Source organism: Prionailurus viverrinus, chromosome A2 (genome assembly GCF_022837055.1).
Source record: "Prionailurus viverrinus isolate Anna chromosome A2, UM_Priviv_1.0, whole genome shotgun sequence".
Taxonomy (NCBI): domain Eukaryota; kingdom Metazoa; phylum Chordata; class Mammalia; order Carnivora; family Felidae; genus Prionailurus; species Prionailurus viverrinus.
In genome coordinates this window covers 27,016,076-27,037,522 of record NC_062562.1, presented here as the reverse complement: position 1 = coordinate 27,037,522, position 21,447 = coordinate 27,016,076, and the positions used below count along the sequence as shown (strand labels likewise).

Here is a 21,447-nt window from a genome sequence, read left to right as displayed (position 1 = left end):
TGAGCAGTATTAAAAAGGCGGTACCATGGTGCTGTGAAAGGAAGAACATGGAGGCAGGAAAGGCGGTGGGGTGGCCAGCAAAGTTCTCCTGGAGAGGTAAACTGAGACCTGAGAAATGATAAGGGTCTATCCAGATGGAGAGCTGTGGAAGAAAGAGCATTCTGGGCAGAAGAGACAGAAGTGATGAGCTTGGGACGTTCTAGGAGATGATTGAAGTCCTTGGGGGGCAGGAATTTGGGGGCAGAGAGAAGTGAACAAGAAAGCAGTTATGCCAGGCCTTGTACACCCTGGTAAGGGGTTTTAATTCAATTTTTAATGTGTTCAGTGTTTGGATTATATTCCAAGGGCAGAGGGTATTTCATGTGTGCCACATGTGATGGGTCACCTTAATTAATTTGGCTTTTAAGTTTCTAAGTCCAGTTTTCCAGAACTTGAATAATTTTGTCTCATATCTATCTTGAGCACTATGGTTGTCTTCCTGGCTTGTTTTCTTTATTCCTCTATTATTTAGCAGTTAAGAAGTCAGGGTGTGTTTTAATCCATCTGAATATTGGATTCACATCTAGCTACAGGTGTGAACCCTGTTTGGTGTAATTCAGGAGCCAGCAAACTTTATCGTACATGTCCAGAGAGTAAGCATTTTAGGCTTTCGGGGCCAGGTGTCACAATACCCTTGCCTTTGCAGCATGAAAGCCGCCAAAGAAAATATGTAAATAAATTTGCACAAATAAATATGGCTGTATTCCAATAAAACTTTATTTAAAAAAAAAAAAAACAGGCCATGGGCCAGATTTGTTCCAAAGGCTGTAGTTTCCTCATCCCTGCCCTAAGCCATTTCTCTCTGCCAACTTATGAGTTTAGTAAACCCTGACCTAAGCCACCTAAGGATTCCATTCGCTTTAGGGATGGTTGTTCCCAGCCTCATGGAGAACTTGTATCCATTGTCTGTGGGTAGGGATATGAATAAGGAAGCAGTAACCCTGACAGTTACAACAACTATCTTAGGATTCATGGGTCAGTCTGCTATAGAATGAAGCAGATACTGAGCGTGTAGTGGCAGAGACAGAAGTTGGACCCTGGGTGACATTACCAGGTTGCTGAATTAACCAGTCCTGAAGTCTGCACCACTTCCAGACTTTTTGGTTAGCTGATCCATTAAAGTTGAAGTTCCTGCTACCTCCAGTGGAAAATATCCTCAACTAGATCATCTGCTCTAAAATATTCAGTTATTGTTACTCCTTAATATGCTTAACTGGCAGTTTGCATTAAGTGCTTCTGCATATCTGCAATACTCATCACATGCCAATGGGAATCCTTGAGTGAAAGTTTGAGAATCAATGGCCCTAGAAAAGCTTAACTTCCAATAGGCTCCCTTTGGTGCATGACCACAAGGTAATTCCATTAACTTTAATGATGGTCGTGCTGTACAAAATGGGTCCTGTTAGTCTATTCTTCCCCTTATTTTTTAACATTAAATCTTATCCTGCAGCTAATTCTTCAGGGTAAGATATGTTCACTGATGCCATTCATTTCTTGGCCTTTATTAATATATGCAAGACTCTCTTAGGGAGGGAGTTGGGTACATTAAAAATGAATCCACTGCCCCATTTGTCGACTGTGAGAAAACCCAAGTCAGGGACATCAATGGATTATTATTGATTGTTGTAAGATCCAATAAAATCATAAATATGGCTCAAACAATTACTGTGGCCACATTAGCAAATTATCAAATCTATAACTTTCCTTGGGGCCTGGCCTCAGAGATTTAAATAAAGTGCCAGAGGGAGCAAAGTTGTATTTTAGGAATGTGACAAACCAGGGCCAGGATAGAGAAATTTATGATTTAATTTGCTGTGCAATCTAATTGAGAATAACTGTTGGATTTCTAAAAAGCGAACTTTGATTAGGTTAGGCTAGGCACCAGAAATAAACTGGAAATATGGGTCAGTTTATACTTTTCTGAATGTCTGTCACAAGGGGGAAAGGAAAGTGTTCATTGTGGGGAATGACTTTCCTGGGTGACCTTCTACCCTGCCTTCTGTGTTCTTATTTCCTGTGTTCAAATAATTGCATTATACCTGAGACTAGCTGGCTCTTCCCAGAAACGTGCTTTTTACGCTTTTCACCAAGTGTCAATTTCCCCCCATTTAGAAATAAATCAATTCAGAATGAAATTACCCAGAGCATTCATTTTTCACCATCTAGTAAATGAGCCTCTCTCAAAAACAGGAGGTCCTCCCTTTTTTGGTTCAGGCTTAATAACATCCTCTTCTTACACAGAAGTAGTGCAGAACTGTTGTCCCTGCCTTCTCCCGGCTTTTCATCTTTGGTGGGCTGCTAGGCAGGATTTGCCCTGTAACATGTATATTGGCATGTTCATGGATTCCTTTGCATATTTTCTGAAGATCTAATGGGATTCGGACTGCCCAGTTTAAATTTCTAATCCACAGCAGGTTGGGAGGGAGCAGCCTGTAGCACCCTATCATCTGTTAGCTACTGTAATCATCCATCTGAAGCCCTGGGCTCTGCCTCATGCTGATGACAGGCACACCAGTGGCTAGGTTTTCAGGAATGGATTGGCTCATCTTGCAGCTCACTTCAGGAAAATAGAAAAGCAATTTGCACAAAGATAAAGGAGATTTCATAGTGATCTGGGTAGAGCTGGCTAACGGATTTCTACCGGCAGTCAGCAAAAGCTCGAAAACCCAGCTGAGAAATGATAAATTACTGCTAACTGTCCTAATTATCCCTTGACACTCCGTGTTGAAACCTGACTAAATTTTGCTGAAACTTACAAATAGGAAAGAAATTTAAGGTTTAATAAATTATCCATAATAGAAATGCTGAGAGAGAGGGAGGGAGAGAGAGAGACAAAAAGAGAGAGAGAGGGAGCAAGCATGATGCCTATAACAGAGGGCCTGTATTGATCACCCAATGGTTTCTTGAGCCTTAGCAAGAGAAGGTGGGGGAAATGTGTTGAATAAATTGTAATTTTAATTACAAACCTAATTGATTATATTCAGCACACTCATCAGGTTAAGGAAGATGAGGAGTCAACTCCCAAGGTCATTACCTTAATAAGGCACGGTAAGCATGTAATTGGCATTGAGTTGTGAACATCACGTTCTTCTCTGTAAACAGCATAATCAACGTACTATTTTTGAAGGGTCGCACACTGACTAACTTTGTTTCTTTATATTTTGGTACAGTCATCTTGTACTAACCCATCTTTCATGTTTTATAGTTTCAGCTTTACCTTCATCCATTGTATAAATCCACGTAAAGTCCTTCCAGTGATGGCTAGCTTACTTTTTACCAGCTATCTTATTCCATTTTTAGATGTCTTCAGTTAGAAAAATGTATTTTTCCTTTTTCATTTTTTTCTCTTCTTCTTCCTCCTCCACCTTATCTTTTCCTGTGAACCAGCAGTCACAAGACTGGAATCTTTGTTCTTTTCCTTTTCTCTTTGGAGTCTGGGCAGTCTGGTTTAATTCTGTATTTCCTCTCCTTCTCAAAAATCATATAGGAGTTGGAAGATGTGCTCTTGTCCTTCTACAGAATCATCATTGCCTTTAACTGTGTACATGACCTGGTTTTTACTCCTTTGTCACACTTGTCCCCACATCTGGGTGTTCTCTGCTGATTGTTCTATTTTAAACATGTTGCTGAGAATCACACAGAGGCCTCCAGAGGGCACAGGAGCAAGAGTTTTATGCAGTTCTTGGGACATAGTAGGCTCTCACTAAGTGTTTGTTGAACATGAGGATGGTATAGAGCCTCCGGCCTGGGTGTCCATGCTGCAGATGAAGATTGTCAAAAATTAAATGGTTAGAAAAATCTTGTTGACAGAGACACAGCTGGGTGGTGGGTTTTGCTGGTGCCTTTTCATATTTTGAAGACCATGGAATCTGGTCAATGATACGGGATCCTGTGATGTCAGTACCCTCAAGACCAACTGGGAGGTGAATTGATAGAGATGCTCTTTGTTCTCTCGGTGGACAAATGCTAGCACTGGAATGAAATCTGAGCTAATATTCTTAATTGAGCAGTGATCTGTGGGGGCTCTTTCCACACCAAGGATGTTTTCCAGAGACTGACTGTTCTCATGTCTAATCCTCACCAAGCTTTCATGCTAATTATTTTCCCTCAAGCAGACATATAAAAATCACCCAGAATGCTTTGACTCTTTGGGGTGACAATTAGAAGCATAATTTAGTGAAAGGCAGCTAACTCATTAAATTCTGAGAGTTGGAAGGATCATGGAATCTTTGAAGTCTGAAAGCTATAGACTTTTTTTTTGGAAAAACTCAGGTATATGCACAAAATATTGCGTTTGCTTTCAGGGGTCTGCTGGCCCCATGACACCTGTGTGGATTGCTTCCCTGACCTTACCTGAATTGCTGTCTTCCATCTATATTCAGTGGCAGTTAGTATTACTAGTGTAGGTGGATGGGGTAAATCATGAGGCAGGTCACAATGAGCTATGTTCTCCCCATTTGAGAGATTTACCTTATAAAATAGGTCTCTCACTCAGAAGAAGTATTTGGTCTGAGGATTCAAAGACTGGCTCCATCTACTCTTAGTTGTATGGTGTTAGGCAAGTAGTTTAATCCTCTATGCCTTTGTTTCCTTGTCTGTGAAATTGGAATAAGAGCACTCCCTCTTGCATAGGACATTTATGAGTATCACATAAAGCCACAAATTGGGAAACTCTCCACACAGTGCCTGGCACACTGTATTTTTTATTTGCCAGTGATTTGTTGAGACCCGACTGTTTGCCAGCCTCTGTTCTAGCTTCTGTGATGACAGCAAAGAATGAGGCAGATGTGTAGTCCCTACCGTCAAAGAGAGCATCTTCTCTCATCTTAATCTCCATCACCCTTGCGTCAAGCAGAGCAGATGGGAATATCAAGAGAGATACCCATTAAAAAGGAGTTGAAGTGGATTCCAGTTTACTTCCAGCTGCTTGTGTCATCCTGTTAATGGGCCCAGAATTCTTATTAATGGAAGCACACTGGTCTCTCAAACGGAACCGAATTGCAGAGCTAGTTCTTTCATGCTGCAGGCAGTGAGGTCTACCAGGTGTCCTTGAGGGGGAAGGGGAGCAGTGTGTATCACCTCCAGACACACAAGATGTCTGCAAAGCATGTGCCCCTGAAACAGGTGTTTGTTCCTTTAAGAAGCAGAATGTTATTCATCCTGTGCATCACGGATTCTTTAATAAATGGACAGTAAAGTGATTGAGAAAATGTTTCCTCCATAGATCAGCCAAGATGGATCCTTATTCTGATGTTAAATTTGCATAAACAGGAAGTGAGGATTTCTTCAACTTCTAAGGACCAGGCATGACCTTAAAACCAGGCTGGACATTCATAGGAACTCATTCCATTCAGCTGTTAAATTTTACTTCCCTCTTCAAAAGACTAAGTTTGACTTTAAGATAGATTTAAGAAACATAGAAGTTGAGATTTGAGAGTTAGAAAGCTTAGACTTCAGGGAGTTAAATCTCAAGTTAAGTTTAAGAGAGTGAAATTGGAAGTTTACCTAGAATGGAGTTTGAAGTTTTCAATGCGATGAGGGTTTGTTCTGTTTTTACAATTTCTCAGCCCCCCTCTAGATTTCCTTTGTAGCCTCCTCTTGCAGCTGCTGGTGCCGGGTATCCTGGATATGACTGTCAGAAGGAGGAGTGGAGCTGAGGACCTTCAGAGCTTAGACGCACCCCCAGCTTCCACAGGGGTGGGGAGCGTTCCCCAGCAAAGTGGGGGATGGATGGTGGTGCTGCTTCCCCCAGGGGGGTGGGGCCCTGCTGCCCTCGGGTCCCACCCGCCGAGGTCCCCGCTGCCACCTCCATAGACTGACCTCAGAGAACATTCGTTATGTAGACACTCTGCCATCTGTTGTGCTGCAGAGGCTTCCAGACTAGAACAGAAACAGGTGTGATGTCAAAGTAACTTAGTGAAGAAACAAGTTGAAAGGGGAACTCAGAAATAGCCTGCCATGTTGTAAGCTCTCCTCCATGCCTCCCTAGTGGCCGGCTCCTTGTAAGGCTGGGAAAGCTAGTTTGGGCTCTAGTCTGGTACTGGGTGGCTTTCTGGAGGCACACGTGGGACTGTTGTGTGACTTGCAAGTGGCAACAGGCATCATGGTATGGATCCCTCTGTGGGGCTCATGCTGGCTTGTCACCGGTTTGCAGTGGGAGTGCCCTCCTGAACCTGTTCTTTCTGAGGCATTCCATTGCCAGAGCTGTGAGAAGGATTTGTTGTTCTTGTCAGATGAAGCATGGAATTTTTTTTTTCCTTTTGAACTCCAGGGAAGAATGAATTCTCTGGTTGCAATGGTGTCAGTGGCACTTCTTTTTTGATGATGTGCTAAGGCTATTCTAGTTGGGTTTTGTTTTGTTTTGCTGACAGTGGATTGTTGGTATTACTGAGAGAAGTGTATGTGCTTTCACTAAAACAATTGATGGTTACCTCATCTTTCAATAACTGTAATGAACATCTATTTGTATTAATATTAATAATTTATATATTTTTTATTAAAGTTATAAAGTGCTTCACATCACATGCTTTAAATGATTTGTGTGGGGCGGAATAGCACAGGGCTAAGGCTTTGGAACCAGAATGCTGGGCTTCAAATCCTGGCTCTACTTTTTACCAGGTGTGTGACTTTGGGCAAGTTGTTTAACATCTCTGATCTTAGTTACCTCATCTGTAGAAGGCAGATAATGATAGTACCTGGCTTCATAGAATTGTTGTGATGATCATAGGAGTTAAGGGAAGTATAGGACTTTTATCACAGTGCTAGCATATGAGACGCCTTAGTAAATGGTAGCTATTATCATTGAATTATTAACATCATCAGTGCTGTTGCTACTATGTTCCCAACAGCCTGTGAAGCAGGTATGCCATCAGGAATTTTATCTTAATTTAAAAGATGAAGTGACTGAGGCTCAGAGGGGAAAAGTGACTTGCTCAGGAACTAGATTCCAGTCAGAGACACAGGTGAACAGAAACTCAGACCCAGGACACCTCATCTACCGAGAAAACGTTGGTAGAGCCCTACTGATGCCCTCATGCTGTGTGATTTCTGCAGTCCCTGCCTCATCAGAGTATGGCTAATAAACTCAACTCCCAGAAACAGCTTTTAAACCAAAACATTTAATTGTCTGTGGCAGAGGAGAATGGAATCTGGAACTTTTCTTTACACAGAGTGTTCTCAACTGGGCAGGTAGACGCCTTTTGAAGACTGGTGTTAGGCATCATAAATTCCCCCATTCTCAGACTGAATAAAACACCTCCCTTAAATTAAAAATGCATTCTAGGGGCTCCTGGGTGACTCCGTCGGTTAAGTGTCTGACTCTTGATTTCAGCTCAGGTCATGTTCTCATAGTTGCATGGATTTGAGCCCTGCATCAGGCTCTGTGCTGACCACATGCAGAGCCTGCTTGGGATTCTCTCTCTGCCCCTTCCCTGCTTGTGCTCTCTCTGTCTTTCTCAAAATAAATAAATAAACTTTAGACAAATAAAAATAAAAATGCATTCCGTGCTCACAGTGATATTATTTTAGATTTTTTAACACTGTTTTAAGACAGTCCATGTATAACCAGTTTTATCTTTTAAAAAGATCAGTTACCAGTCTTAAAGAATGTATAATGAACTCTAACCAACATTATTTGTTACAGACTTTGTACAGTGTTGTCCTAAGTTCCAGATTTAGAAGCTCTGTGAGACTTGGTACCTCTGTTCCAGGGATATGCAGTTCTGTAGGAAGGACAAGAAATGTTTGCAGATAACCAAAAACACAGTGGTATGTTGTAAAGACAAAGCAGTGAGTGCAAAGTGAAAATGAAATACCCTGGATTCAGCTGGCTAAGGAAGTTCCTTGGCTGTAAGAGAACTGTCTTAGAGTAGCTGTTCTGCAAGAAAAAGGGTGGGCCACAAATTACCTGTGTGAAACATTAGAGGCAGAAACCATTAGTAGGGTTACACATAATTGTTTGTTTTTAGTTTTTAGCTAGTTACTATTTCATCAACAGTTGGACTTCTTATGGGTAGAATCGTTATATCCAGTGTTTGAAGAAACATACTGTTGGCTGAGTAAAGTTGGTAATTGTGTGGTAGATCGAGTATCATTGCATTCAGAAACATTTTCCGTCCTGTTGGGGCCTGGGTCTTTACTGTTGATACTATTGCAAAGTTGTTGTGGTTTCTTCAGAACTTTCTTTCTGTTCTGTGAAAAAGCTGCATGTCAGTATCTGTTACACAGATAACATCGGTTTCTGGTGCCTTCCTTCTGTACTGCACACAAAACATTATGCAACCCTTTGGAAGACGAAGAAAATAGGCACAGAGCAGTATATTCTATGTAAAATCTCTAATAAATGTTTAATAAAACTCATGTGGTTTGGGTTCAGGGATGGAATATTCTTTTTTGCCTTATGTTTTTTTAAATTTTTAATGTTTATTTATTTTTGAGAGAGATAGAGTACAAGTAGGAGAGGGAGAGGGGGAGAGAGGGAGAGAGAATGTGAAGCAGGCTCCAGGCTCTGAGCCATCAGTACAGAGCCGGACATGAGGCTCAAACTCACAAATGGTGAGATCATGACCTGAGCTGAAGTTGGACGCTTAACCAACTGAGCCACCCAGGGGTCCCTTTACCTTATGTTTTGATCATTGACTGCTTGATTCAGTCTCTGGGAATAATGGCTTTGTAACATGTTTCCTGAAAATCTTGATTGGTGTCGGTACACACTTATAAAGAAGCATGAGTGGGGAATAATTTGGTTTTAGTGGAGGCTATATCCATTGATCCAATTGAAATATTCTACAAATTGATTTTAGAATTAGTATTTCTTTAAATTAAGAGTGGCATTTGTATCCCCTTGGGAAGCTTAATTATGAAAACAATTCTTAAATGTGCAACAACAACAACAAAAAAAACAATGTAAATCTGTAAGTAGATATATGTCTTATATTTGTGGGGTCTTGATAGGCTAATTCTGTTTAGCTTCAAAGTAACTATGTATAAAAATAAAAATCAGTACTGATTTCTGGAGGGGAGTAGCAGGGAAAAGAGCAGTGAACTCTGGAATTCATGTTCTGTATTCTTATTGCATACTGGCTAGTCCTATGACCTTGTCAAATCTTTCATTGTTCGTTTTCATCTGATCCCTTTTTCTTCTTTTTGTTTTTGTTTTTTTTTCCCCTTGCCGTCATCTCCTTTTTCCTGCATATGTTAAAGCTATTTCGGTTGCAAGTGGCAAAAAAAACCCACAAACTGGATAAAGTAAATGGAGGCTTTATTGAGTCATATAATTAAAGAAGTCATCCAAGTCTAGCTTCAGGTATGGCTTGATCCAGAGACTCAATGCCTTAAGGACCTGTTGTCCCCCATCTCCCACCCTGTGGTATTTCTTTTGCTCTATGTTTCCTGTAAGGCAAAGGGACAGGTATTAGCCTCGCTGTGGAAATGGCAGTAGTGAGTTGAGCATCTTGACTGATTTGTGCATCTAGAGAACAGCACAGACACAGGTTTGGTGTCTATTCATAAAGATACTCAGGAGCCAGTATTTGTTGTCTGAATGTGATTCCAGAAGCATTCAGGCCTCACTAAAGTAAGGAGAAAGAGACAGAGATGAAAAGAAAGATACTTTCTTGAGAACAAGATAGCAGTGGATTAGATGAGGCTGAAGGCTGGGAGACCAATTTATCTATCCACTTGAGATTCCAATAAAAGGCTCCAGCAAGTGAACTGATAAGGAAGTGATAAATATGAGTTCTGTACGAGATCCCATTAGCTGAAGGATTGTGGTAGAACCCCACAGGACCTCAGTTTCTGTCAGCATCATTTATGTTCTGGGCCAGATTGGGCCAAACAACACACAGCAAATATTGGGTGAAAAATCTTTCTACCTGAAGAAAGTCTCAGCCCTTTTCCTAAATACCAAAATTTCACTAAGAACCTGTATAATAATGGGTTTTTCCCCGTAAGTTTAAATTCAGAAAGGTTGTGATTTTCTGTTTGCAAGATCACACAATGCATGAAATCTCACTAATGCATTCATTTACTTTTTGCTGAGCACCTGCTGAGCAACTCCCAGCCCACTATTTTGCATGTACTGCTAAATAAAACAGATGTGGTCCCTAACCTCCTGGAGCTGATAGTCTGCCAAAGTCTATATCATCCCCCAAATTTACCTAAAATAGCTCATTTTGATTCTTCAGGTTTGAACCCAGAGAAGGATTATTTCTAGGAAAGATCTCTGGAAATGTAATCAGTAACCGTATTCAGCTCTAAGCTCCTTTTCTCAACACTACTGTATGTTTAAAATTTTTCATAAAAACTTATTTCATGGAATCTTTTGTTCTTGGTTTATGGCCAAAGTTCTATAATGACTATTTTAAAAATGACTTAATAAGGCAGCAGTTTTGCCTCTGTTCTAGTATGCCAATAGATCACTTAGGTGTCATTTGTTAAACCACGTAGGTCAATAAAAATCCTTTCCTTGTTTTTCCCCGAGTGGCCATCGAGCCACATAACACCAGCCTTGTCCTTTGCTCATGTTGCTGTATCTGCCTTTGGCTGGCGTGGGTTATTAGTAATTGTTCCTTCACAGACTATTAGCCAAGAGTTATCACTATACGGTAATGGTAAAGGTTCCCAAAGTTCAAATGTTGTAATGAGGGAGCAAAGTTGAGGGGTAAGCAGTTTTTTTAAGTGGAATAGTAACTGGCAAGTGAGAACTGGCTCCCCTCATATGCTCACATATGATTTGAAACACTGACTGCTTGCTTAATATACTTTCTCTGTGTATTTTAAGATTTCACATTTATTCACTTAATAGCTGATTGAAATGAACTAGCGACCTATGAAAATCCACAGGAAATAGAATTAGAAGTCATTCTAACTGAAGCAAACAAGCATTTATGTTGTCCCTCTCTCTTGTAACGCCAAATAGCTCCCTGAGCACAAACAGACAGAGATCTCATTTTGGAGGATTTTGGTCTTCTCTAATGTAAAGATAACACTTCTTCATTGTAGATATTTTGGAAAATATGGAAAAATACAAAGCAGAACACTGACACCATCCATAGTTAAATTGTTTTGGCTTTTTTAAACAACAACAAAATAAGCTTTCATAAAATATGAGGGTTATTATTTGCCACTCATGTTTAAAGGGAAGAAAAAGGACACAAAGATATTCTAAGGTTGTCTTTCCATCCATTTTTCTGACCCTTCTCCTCTGTTGTATTTGTGAAAAGTTAGTTCTCTATCCAGGGAAAACCCTGCCCGCGAAAAGAAATCCTGCCATCTGTCTCTGGTTTTTTCTCTCTCTGATGTTTGTGGAGAGGAACATGTCACTTCGATATAATGATGTCTGGGAAATTGAACACAATTTGTTAAAAATAAAGCCATGTGAAAATTGAGAGAGGGAGAAAGGTGAGGACAAAAGGTGGAGGTTTTGTGTTCCCCGAGACGGAGTCCCTGTGAAGACACCACACTCACTGCAGATGTGCTTCTGGTTGAACAACTTAGCGACCTCACTCTCTTCTGTTTAGCTATAGATGTTTTACACTATAGAAGCTTCTTTATACTGTATTCTGATATTTCAGACCCTCAAAAAGCCCAGCCCTCAGAGACCTTACTATGCCATCGTGAAGTAGTTATTGGGAATGACTCTTGTCTCCCACAGTCATCTATAAACCCCCTTGTTGATGAAGTAGAAGTTAACCCCAGTATGAAAGAACAGTGTCTTGCTCTATGTAGAACCAAAGCTAAGGCCTTGCTTCTTCTCCTCTCCCAGATGCTGGCAGAGTTTGAGAGTCTAGTTCATTTGTGTGGGAAAGTGGCCATTTCAACCCTCTGCAGCTAAACTGGCCTGGCAAGAAGGCTGTCTACTCTATCCTCAAAGATTTCTGGGGAATCACTGTTCACTTGTCTTCCTATAATAACAGCATCTGCTAGGTTGGGGGCAGAAAGGCCTGACCTGTGAGAAAGTTGGCTTTCCCTAAATAGGAGCCACTGGGAGACAGAAAAAGTCACCATTTATCTGTTTTCTCACATTCCCAGGTACTTCAGATCCACTCACCTGCCCAGAATCTCCTTAGAGCCTGAGGCTAAAGCCCTGAGGCAAGATGCTCTCCACCCCTGTCACCCCAAACTGCCCCTCAATGGGGGCGATCTTGACAACACTTAGCACATTTGTTCATATTCATCAACCTGAAATTGTGCATGCTGCCAGCACAGGTAGGAGAATATGTTGCAAAGCAGCCCCCCCTCCCCCCCCCCCCCCCACAAACCACCTGTCCTTTGCTTTTAGGGCTTTGGCCCTGTTCCATCCTGTTCTAGGGCTTCCATGCCTCCCATCCCCCATCTTGAAGTGTCCATTCTCCTCTGGCTTCCTGAACCCTTTTTCCTGCTGCAGATCTTCACTTACCTCCTCAGGGAAGTCTGCTCTCATCTCACAGGTGTTTGCTCCTTATCTCAGTTTGAAACCCTACTGTGTATGTGTGATTATTTGATTAAAATCTGTCTTCTCCAGTTGCCTGTAGCTCAGGAGAATGGGGCCACATGTATCCCTACTGCCTGGATGAGTGTGTGGCACATAGAATTAGTTTAGGAAACACCTTAGTGAGTGAGAGATGTTGTGATTATAACGTTTATATTAGAGTGGATTTATTTAGAAAAGGACATGTTCACAGTTTCGCTGTATTTAAATGAAGCAACCACAGATCCTATCAGGGCATTAGGGATAGAATCAAGAATAGGGAGGTGGGAGAGAAATTCATAAAGCTACTTAAATTTTTAATCCTTTTAAAAGGTAAAGTCAGGTATGTTTTCAAGCTGTTTCTGCATTTTTAACAAATGTAACTTTGGAATATTCAGCAGTGCGGGTGACCTGTGGGATCTCTCTGGTTCTGTATGGGAGGCTACCTGTTAATTTCATATTCTCTTTTCCTTTCAGATTTCCAGGAAGAGTCAGAGCCTCACACCTTTTTACTTGAAAAGCTCATACACATTCCCTATAAACCTCCCAAATGTATAAAATAATTACCCAGGAGACAAAAGAGCAGGGCTCCCACAGTCAGATACTTGTTCAGGAATCTATGTGAGGCATTGTTCTGTCCTGGATCAGATTACAACTTGTTCCCTCTTTCAAAATATATTTCAAGCTACATTATTAAAATGCACCATAAGGCGTCTTTGTGTAGAAAATTGAAAAATAGGACTTTAGATGGGGCAGACTTCTCCAGTACCCCAAGTTTTTTTATTTTCCTTGAAACATTCCTTCACTTTGAAAAATCTAAGTAGGCCATAGAGAGAAATGCCTGATGTGAATTTCTTCTAATAGCCCCAAACTCTTCTTTCAAATTACTGCAACCGCAATTCAGCATTTTTTAGTGCCAGATTGATGGGGGGAAAAAGTGCATATTAAGCTTTCTTTATTAATTAAAGGCAGTGAGGAAAGAGTCATCCTAGCTTAAGTTTATGAAAACAAATAATGCTTGAAAATGAGCTTGCAGTATAAAAGTGGGTGATGTGTGTTAATAGTTTGTGTGTTCGTGTTGGGTATCATTGCCTTGGAAGTGGCAAAACAACTAATTACTGGTGGGCTTCAAGAAAGAGGAAAGTCACAAGATTTTGAATGTGGTTTCAAGTTAGAATTGGGAAACCATTCAAGAAAACTCTCCAGAGAAATGATTCTGCTTTTTTCCCCATGAGACAAGCAAGATGAACTAATAGATCATCCTTGGCTCTAATTCCTAACCTTGTTCACAGCCAACCTCATTTATACCTGGTGAATGATGATCTGGGTCACCAACAGAAGTAGCTGGTATGATGAAAACTTTTACAGAGTTTACCTATATATATATATATATATATATATATATATATATATAAATTATACTCTCCTACCCAGGGTCCTTTGGACTCTTGAGGGAGTTCCAATCATAGCTATCTGTGTGATATGGCAAAAGGAATGATTCATTGTATAGTAACCACAGTAGAAGAAAAAATGAGGAGTGTTGAGAAGAAAATGGTCTTTGGAATTTTAATCCTTCTCTATATATTTTGTCTTTCTTGACCATCCTTCTAAAGGTAGAGTGCCCTTGAGTTTTATTGGGACAATTTCTTCCCTCTGAGAACTGCTCAGTTGTCTTAAGGCTGTGGTCATTTTTTTGTTCTTCTTTCTTTGTTTCTGGAAAGGATGATTTTGCCTGAGTTTTCTCAGGAAAGTCAGCCTGATACAGTTTCAGGGTAGACAGTTATAAATTGTTGTGTGCAGGGGCAGGGAAGAGAGAATTTTCTCCTACCCTTTTAGGTTCTGTGTCTGGTCCTGAGAATTAAACTGACAAAGGCTGATATACAAAAGGAAGATACTCACATTTTATGTTAATATTTTTACACATACACAGAGACTTTCACATATATTGGAAATGAAAACCCAAAGAATGTTTTTAACGGAATGATAAACTGTGGAAATGCAACAAGACAAAGGAAAATGGGGTTTGTGCTGGGAGTGTAAACTGTGGGAAAGTGGCTAAGAATACATACAGGAAACAAATGGCAGATAAGGTTTATTTCCGTGGGTTTGTGTGTGTATATAAATTCAATTTAGCATCAACTTCTCATCTCTGGGGTAAGACTGTTCTTGTCTTCCTGGTATAGGGAAGGTACCTTTCTCACTGGAAATTTATGTCCTGCTTTTAGGTAAAAGGGAGAAGTGAGAGAGCTCTTCTTACATCTGCTATTTTTTAGTTGCTTTCAGCTCAAAATTATTAGTATGCCAGAGTGGCATATTTTCGTGTAGCAACTGCTTATCCCTTTCACTTTAAATCCCGAAATAGCACTGTTTGCAGAGAACGAAGGAGGAGGTACTTATTTTAAAAGTTTATTTTATTTTCCTTCCTCTCCTTCCCTGTTCCCTCTCTCCTACCTGTCTCTCCCTTCCTTCCTCCCTACCTCCCCCCACCACTCCTTCTCAATAATGGCATGTTAAGAGGCCCAGGCTCTCTGAAGAAACCATGGGTGTCAATTAGCTTTCATCTTGAATACTGTCTCCACAAGATCAGTTGTGACTGTCTGAAGAACTGGACCATGGAAAATTCTGAGGCTCATTCTGGGCACAATGAGAGAGTGAGCTGCAATCAATGAATGGTGTCTGTCAAGGGCATGTGCCACATGTATTGCTCATTCTGCTATATAGTCCACACTAACTCATCCAGACTGCCATCAACACTTAATTTTCTGACTATTTGTTTCAGTAGCCATTAATCAGATAAACTAGAGTCTTCACAGCTAAGCAACCCTTTGAAGTCAGACTCATTTCCCTGAGATGGGAAATGCCAAATGATAGAGATAGCCAGAATAAGTAAAATTGCCATTTAGCATATTCTAAGTTATGTACATAGATGTTCAGGGTACAATAGAAATTTGCTTTACTTGTTTATACCTTTTTTTCCACCTCAGAATAGGTCTAACTTGTCTTTTACCTATACATACAGTTCACTACTTTCTGTATAAGTGTGACGGGTTTATTTAAGGCAACACTTGATGATATTCTGAGGCTTTACAAATAACTCCCCATGTCTAGAATTTTGGAAAATATGCTGCTTTACCTGGCCAATGTAGATAAAATGGAATTCTGTATCATTTGGAAGGCAGAATACTTTGTGTTTGAAATGGAGATCAGTTAGTTTCTGCAGGACATATTTGAAGTCACCAATGCCAGTTTAATCCCCAGGTGGTCAAATTAACATTAGTCCTCTCCAGTCCAGAAGCTGACACCCTACTCAGCTGTCAGAGTCATAGCAGGCCACTCTGCAGTGCCTCTGGGCACAAGTTACCACAGGGAAGGAGTCCCAAAAGGGTTTTGAAAACAAAACTTTTATCTCAGTGTCCTTTAATGGAAACGACTTCCTTCCAATACCTATCTGCTTACTCTACTTCTTGATTCAAATTGATTACTAGCTTAAAGACCTCAGCATACCTTGATTAGTGATGGGGAAGCCCAATACTAATGATCCTGCTATTTCCCAATTAGGAACCATGCTTAAAGCTGATGTTTGGACAGGGTTGTGATATATAGCCCGTGGAATCCACCTCTGCCTAGCCCAGTTTTGCTGAGTATTAAATAAGAAGGTAATCTTTGTTTGGTCCCTCAATATATTTACAGCTCCTAGACAAGTACCTGCACATAATAGGAGCTGGGAAAGTAGTTGATGAATAAATAAATCTTTTTTTTTTCTTCATAAATGTGTGTTACTGGTGGAAATCAAAGCCATGTGTTTTGGCCATATCCCTTAGGACTAACCCTCCTTGTGCATACTGAGGGATAGTGCATACTATTACAAGTAACGGCTCCTAACTACTTCAGGGCTTTTTCCCACCAGTGCAGGGATCAGTCTTCAAATGCTGGGAAGTTAATGTCACCCTAGAAATAGCCCTCAGCAAATGGCAAGTGGAAGTTGAGGGGTCAATCTTCCAGCTCTATTGGCCACCAATGGGAAACTCAGAAATGTGTCTGTTGTTGTCTCTAGGAGGCCACCGGTGGATTGAGCCCCAGTTGTTCAAAGCAGGAACCCACTAATGAATATACCTTGCAGTAGCTTTCTTCTATTTACTGTCTTACCTCCTCCAATTCCATAAGGGTATGTATCAAGAAATCCACCGGCACTTAAGTTCTCTCAGGATCTGCTCTGGGGAACCTGGTCTGAGGCACTAATAATAAAGCAATAAGAAGCCAGCATGAGAAGTTCAGAGTACCACTGCTGAAAAACCACTGGGTAGAGCATGCACAGCAGTTAGTGCTAAGGCACTAAGGAGTGCCCTCTGGTATGTCAAGGATAATATGCCACTTAATAAGAGGCAAAAGTACTATTCGTCTGGAAGTCACGGAATGTTGATCCTATAAGCACCTGATAATTTTGTGTACTTGGTTAATCAGAATTCATAAAGTTGTGTTCTGTGCCTTGTCCTTCCAATCCATAGAGGCTGTTATTTTTGGTCTGCCCAGAATCCCTTCCTCACTCATCACCAGATGAGGTATGGTACTTAACCTCCTTTGGCCACAGGGGTGATAAATGAATGGACACTTGACCCAAGGCAGGCTTCTCCCTGTGCTTATTTTGTGCTTTTCAGGTTCTGTTGGGGAAATTCTCTCTGATTCCCCATTCCTCTCTGATTACTAGGTTGGGGGATTCCTGGGGCCATATTCCCTGGCCAGGCAGTTACCTTCATTCTGAGAGAGTGAAACCAAAAGCCAGAGGGGCAAAGGCCTATGCCAACTCTGCCTGCTGTTCTGGGGTATGTTTATGTGAGTCAACAAAAATGCCCTCTGCTTTTTGTCAGAAAGAATCCTAATACATAATGCATAGGACTTCATCTGCTGTCTTTGCTCTGCTACAATCTCTAATTTACTAATAGGAAACTCAGAATTTGGTGATCATGCAAGTTATGTATAAAAGTCACTGGGATGTTCTAAAGATTCTAAGAGAACAGAGGCTGTGGTTGATGTCATAACTGTTGAGAACCCATTCTCTTTCTGTGTGTATAGTGGAGCCAAATGGACAAGCTGCTCTCTGAAGCACTGATTACATTGTTTTAGTAGATAGATAATCAGCCCTAGGCCCTTACCCTGGCTCAGTTTCCTTCCATTCTGTAAGAAATGGTCCACACTGGAAATTGAGCACAGAATCCTTAAAAACAGATTAAGGAGGACAAAAACTCATTCTGAAATATTCCCAGAGCAAAATAATTTTGATAATATATTTCACTTCAGCTGAATTGGTTTGTGCTAATGCTCTAGCCTACCAAAGTACTACAAGGGCCTTCATCCTATTTTGTTTTTTTTGAATACTGCTCATAAAACAGTATATTAGGTTTTTTTCTTCTGTGATTCCATTTAACTTCTAAATCTCTCAGGTTTATTGTGGGCCTTTCTTGGAGTCTCAAAAGCTACAATTAAAAGATAAAATGTTCATATTTTTGTTTCCCTTAATGATCTTCAGGAAAGTTACTTTGTGTTTGTGTGAATATTCTAATAGGATTTATAAACCCTGTCTCCCTTGCTCTCATCTTTACAAGCTAAGGCAGCACTTGAGAGAAGAAACCCATATATCACTATTTATTCAGCTAATGTAATGTGAAGAGCTCTCCCTGAATAGTCTATTTATCTCTTCATGTTGGCACTAGGTAGAGGTAAGATCAGCCAGTGCTCAGCAATCAGGGAGAACCTGTTCAGAAAGAAGTGAAGTCAACTGATTTTTAATAGCAGATCAATAGTGGGCTTTTTTTCGCTGACCCTGGCAAGAATGTAAACTAATAGATACCTTGAATCCTGTGGGATTGTACTGCTTTCCATCATAAAGTGAAATTTAAAATTAACTACATCAGGCCTTTCCTTGAGTTCCAGAAAATGATTAATGTCGATTCTGGAGCTGAAGGTCTTTTGAGTTCATTTAAGGTTAATTTGGCACATTTAGGCCATTTCACATTAAAGTTTTTTATGTTTGTTAACTTCTCTGTTTGACTATTTATCATTCTAGAAACTCCATAAGAATTCTTAATTATCAAGGGCATCACTTAGCCTCGATGTGGGGCCTCTTCAATATTTTCCTTGCCATGAAACTGTAACAATGTGGGTAGAATGTCAGGTGATGGTGTTATCTAAGGTTATCTATGAGGTTAGATAATGCCAGCCAGGCACTGTCACTGAGGGAATCTTAGCATAGTGAAGGGGTTTTGCAGGTCCCCACTGATGACCTACTTATTCGTAGCAAGAAATCAGAGACCACAGTTCAAGAACAGCAATAGAATTTGGCTATTTGTCACATTAGCAATGGCCCATTTTCTATTTGCCTTATGTTGTCTTAACCAGGTAATCAGCTGGAAACCTAGGAATTATCCTGAAATTTAGAAGAGACCAGGACAGGACAACATTAAGTCCTTTTGAGTATGGAGGCATTCCATGATGGAACATTTTAATCCTTTTAAAAAAATTAAAAAAAAAAGAAAACATCTATTTGAATTCAAGAATAACATGAAGCATAATGTCCTGCTTCTATGAGAAGCATAAACTCCATTTCTATGAGATGCTGTGAGAATTTTTACTTTCTTGTAGCCAAGAAATCTATTTATTTGGCTTAACTAAACATTCACCAATTTTATTTTACCATGGGCATGCCATTTTTTTTTTCCAGTGGTGGTGGTGGTTTGGTTTTTTGTTGTCATGTGGAATAACAATTAAAATTCTGTAGCTGTTGTGTCTGTAGATATTTTTTGATAATATAACTACAAAGATTTTCAGGGAAAAATTAGTGTTGTTATCAGAAAGGTGTTGTACATCATAATTCTAGGTTCATAGTTAAGATTATGTTTAACTTTAGCACACATTGGAAATTATGATAAATGGCCATCATTACCTTTTTTGAAACAGAATCAATTTATGTCATTCCTCTGCTTAAAACCCTCTGGTGGCTTCCCATGTTTATAGAATGAAACACACCTCTGGACTGTGAACCCAGCACTGCTTCTCTCTTCTCTCATACCACTATTTTGTTTTTTAAGGCTGTGCCCATGCTGGTGTTTTCTCTCTTCCTTGAACACACAAGTCCACAGTCTTCTCCTTAGCATTTGGGCTTCAGTCTGCCTGGAATTCTCTTGCACCAGATTTTTACACGAGGCCACCACTTTCTCATCAGGCTCTTTCTCATTTTTCATTTCTTGACAGCTTTCTCCTGGTCCCTGAGTCGAAGTAGCTTCCTCTACCCTACTGAGTAGCCATCCAGTCTGCTCCCCTATTTTATCATTTTCTTCAGATCACCTCTTGCTATTAGAGCATTTCTTTTTTATTTATTATTTTGCCCATCTCTACCTCTACTCCACATACTCAGACCCCAGAATACGAGCTGTTTGATGAGAGAGACTTTGTTTCTACCCACAGTACAAGAGGATGGGGTAGGTATAAGTATAATAAGTATGAAAGTAAGGAAATGAAGAGAAATTCCAACATTGTGGACAGAATTGGGCACTGCTCTTTAAAGAAGGGGCCTAATTTAGAGGTACCCCTGTAGGATAGAATTTCCCCTGTTCCAGAAAGTCAAAATGAAGTATCTGTCAAGTCTAGACTCCTAGTGTGATCCTGTAATGACTGATGTTCTCATTCCTATGTAGAACTCTCCTCTAACACCCTCACAATGGCCTTCAGCTGGAATTTAAATATGTCCAGCATTGGCGGAAGAAACCCCTCACGTTCTGTGGCAGCAAGCTATACTTGGCTATGAGTTCTCCACACCGAACTTGAGTGATACTTGATGCTCCTTAGACAGCCTGGTTCTCCAGATAGCCTCACCAGAGCTTGAAGCCCTTCTCTGCCTTTATGTCATCCAAATGACATAGCCAAACCCCATGAAATTCTGCAGTGCAACAGAGGTTGTAGCCTTATGGCTAGTTATTACAACCTCTAACTAAAGCAGAGGCATTGAACCTTCAGGCATCTGATAAAGTGACGGCTCCTTTCTTTTCTTCAAGTGAGATCACAAATGCATACTTTCGTGTATTGTTTCAACAGGATTCCTTGTTGTGTCGTCAGTTAGCTACCTCTGGTCTGAAGTGAAACTTCATCGGAGTCAGAAAACATGGAGGATTAACACTCAGGCCTGTGACGGAATGTGTGATACTCATCAGTAGCTGAGATGATGAGTCAATTTAGTAAGCTGGTAGTGGTTTCCTTAGACCGTGTCAAACATAACGTGAAAGAGGGAGTGGGGGGAAAGAGCAGTGTACGTTTGGGTGGTCTTTTATGATATCTTTTCGCTGGGAAGAGAAAATTCACAAAATGCAAATTTGTTAAATTAGGAAAAGGAGTCAGTACAGTGTACTGCCATCTGTCAGACACATGATGTCTTTGTTGTGGAACAGTCCTGTCAGCCAACCTTCATACATTGGGGAAGAGCTTTTGCTTCATCCCCCAGAGTTACTAGAACCTTTCATTAAGAAAGTTTTCATTCACTTCCATAGTTCTTCTTTATGTGGCAGGCAATGACAGTCATTTTTCTAGTTTCTTTTCTAATTTTTTTAATGTTTATTTATTTTTGAGAGAGAGAGAGAGAGAGAGAGAGAGAGAGGGACTCAGACAGAATATGAGCAGAGAGGGGCAGAGAGAGAGGGAGACAAAGAATCTGAAACAGGTTCCAGACTCTGAGCTGTCAGCACAGAGCCTGAAGTGGGACTCAAACTCACAAATGAGATCATGACCTGAGCCAAAGTTGGACGCTTAACCGACTGAGCCACCCAGGGGGCCCTACTGTTTCTTTCTTGTTGAAAATATGTATCCTTGTCACATGGACTTACTTACCTGTGGGCAGATTGAGAATCTAAGTGACCCACTCATTCTTCAGTCACTGAAGAGCAGCCCCAACACCTCTTAGAGTTGCAGAGTGCCTC

General features: G+C 40.5%; 1 protein-coding gene across 9 annotated transcripts in view; it reads left to right on the top strand.

Moving 5' to 3' along the window:
- Window positions 1-21,447, top strand: part of FHIT (fragile histidine triad diadenosine triphosphatase) — a 1,426,527-nt gene that overhangs the window by 1,171,274 nt on the left and 233,806 nt on the right. Inside the window, exon 6 of one of the 9 annotated variants that reach the window (XM_047850988.1) lies at window positions 12,965-13,081. The exons of the other annotated variants lie outside the window; for them this stretch is intronic. Coding sequence (XP_047706944.1) covers window positions 12,965-13,045 — 81 coding nt within the window. The 3' untranslated portion in view covers window positions 13,046-13,081. Of the gene's footprint in view, window positions 1-12,964; window positions 13,082-21,447 lie in introns of those variants that run through there. 9 annotated transcript variants of the gene reach the window in all.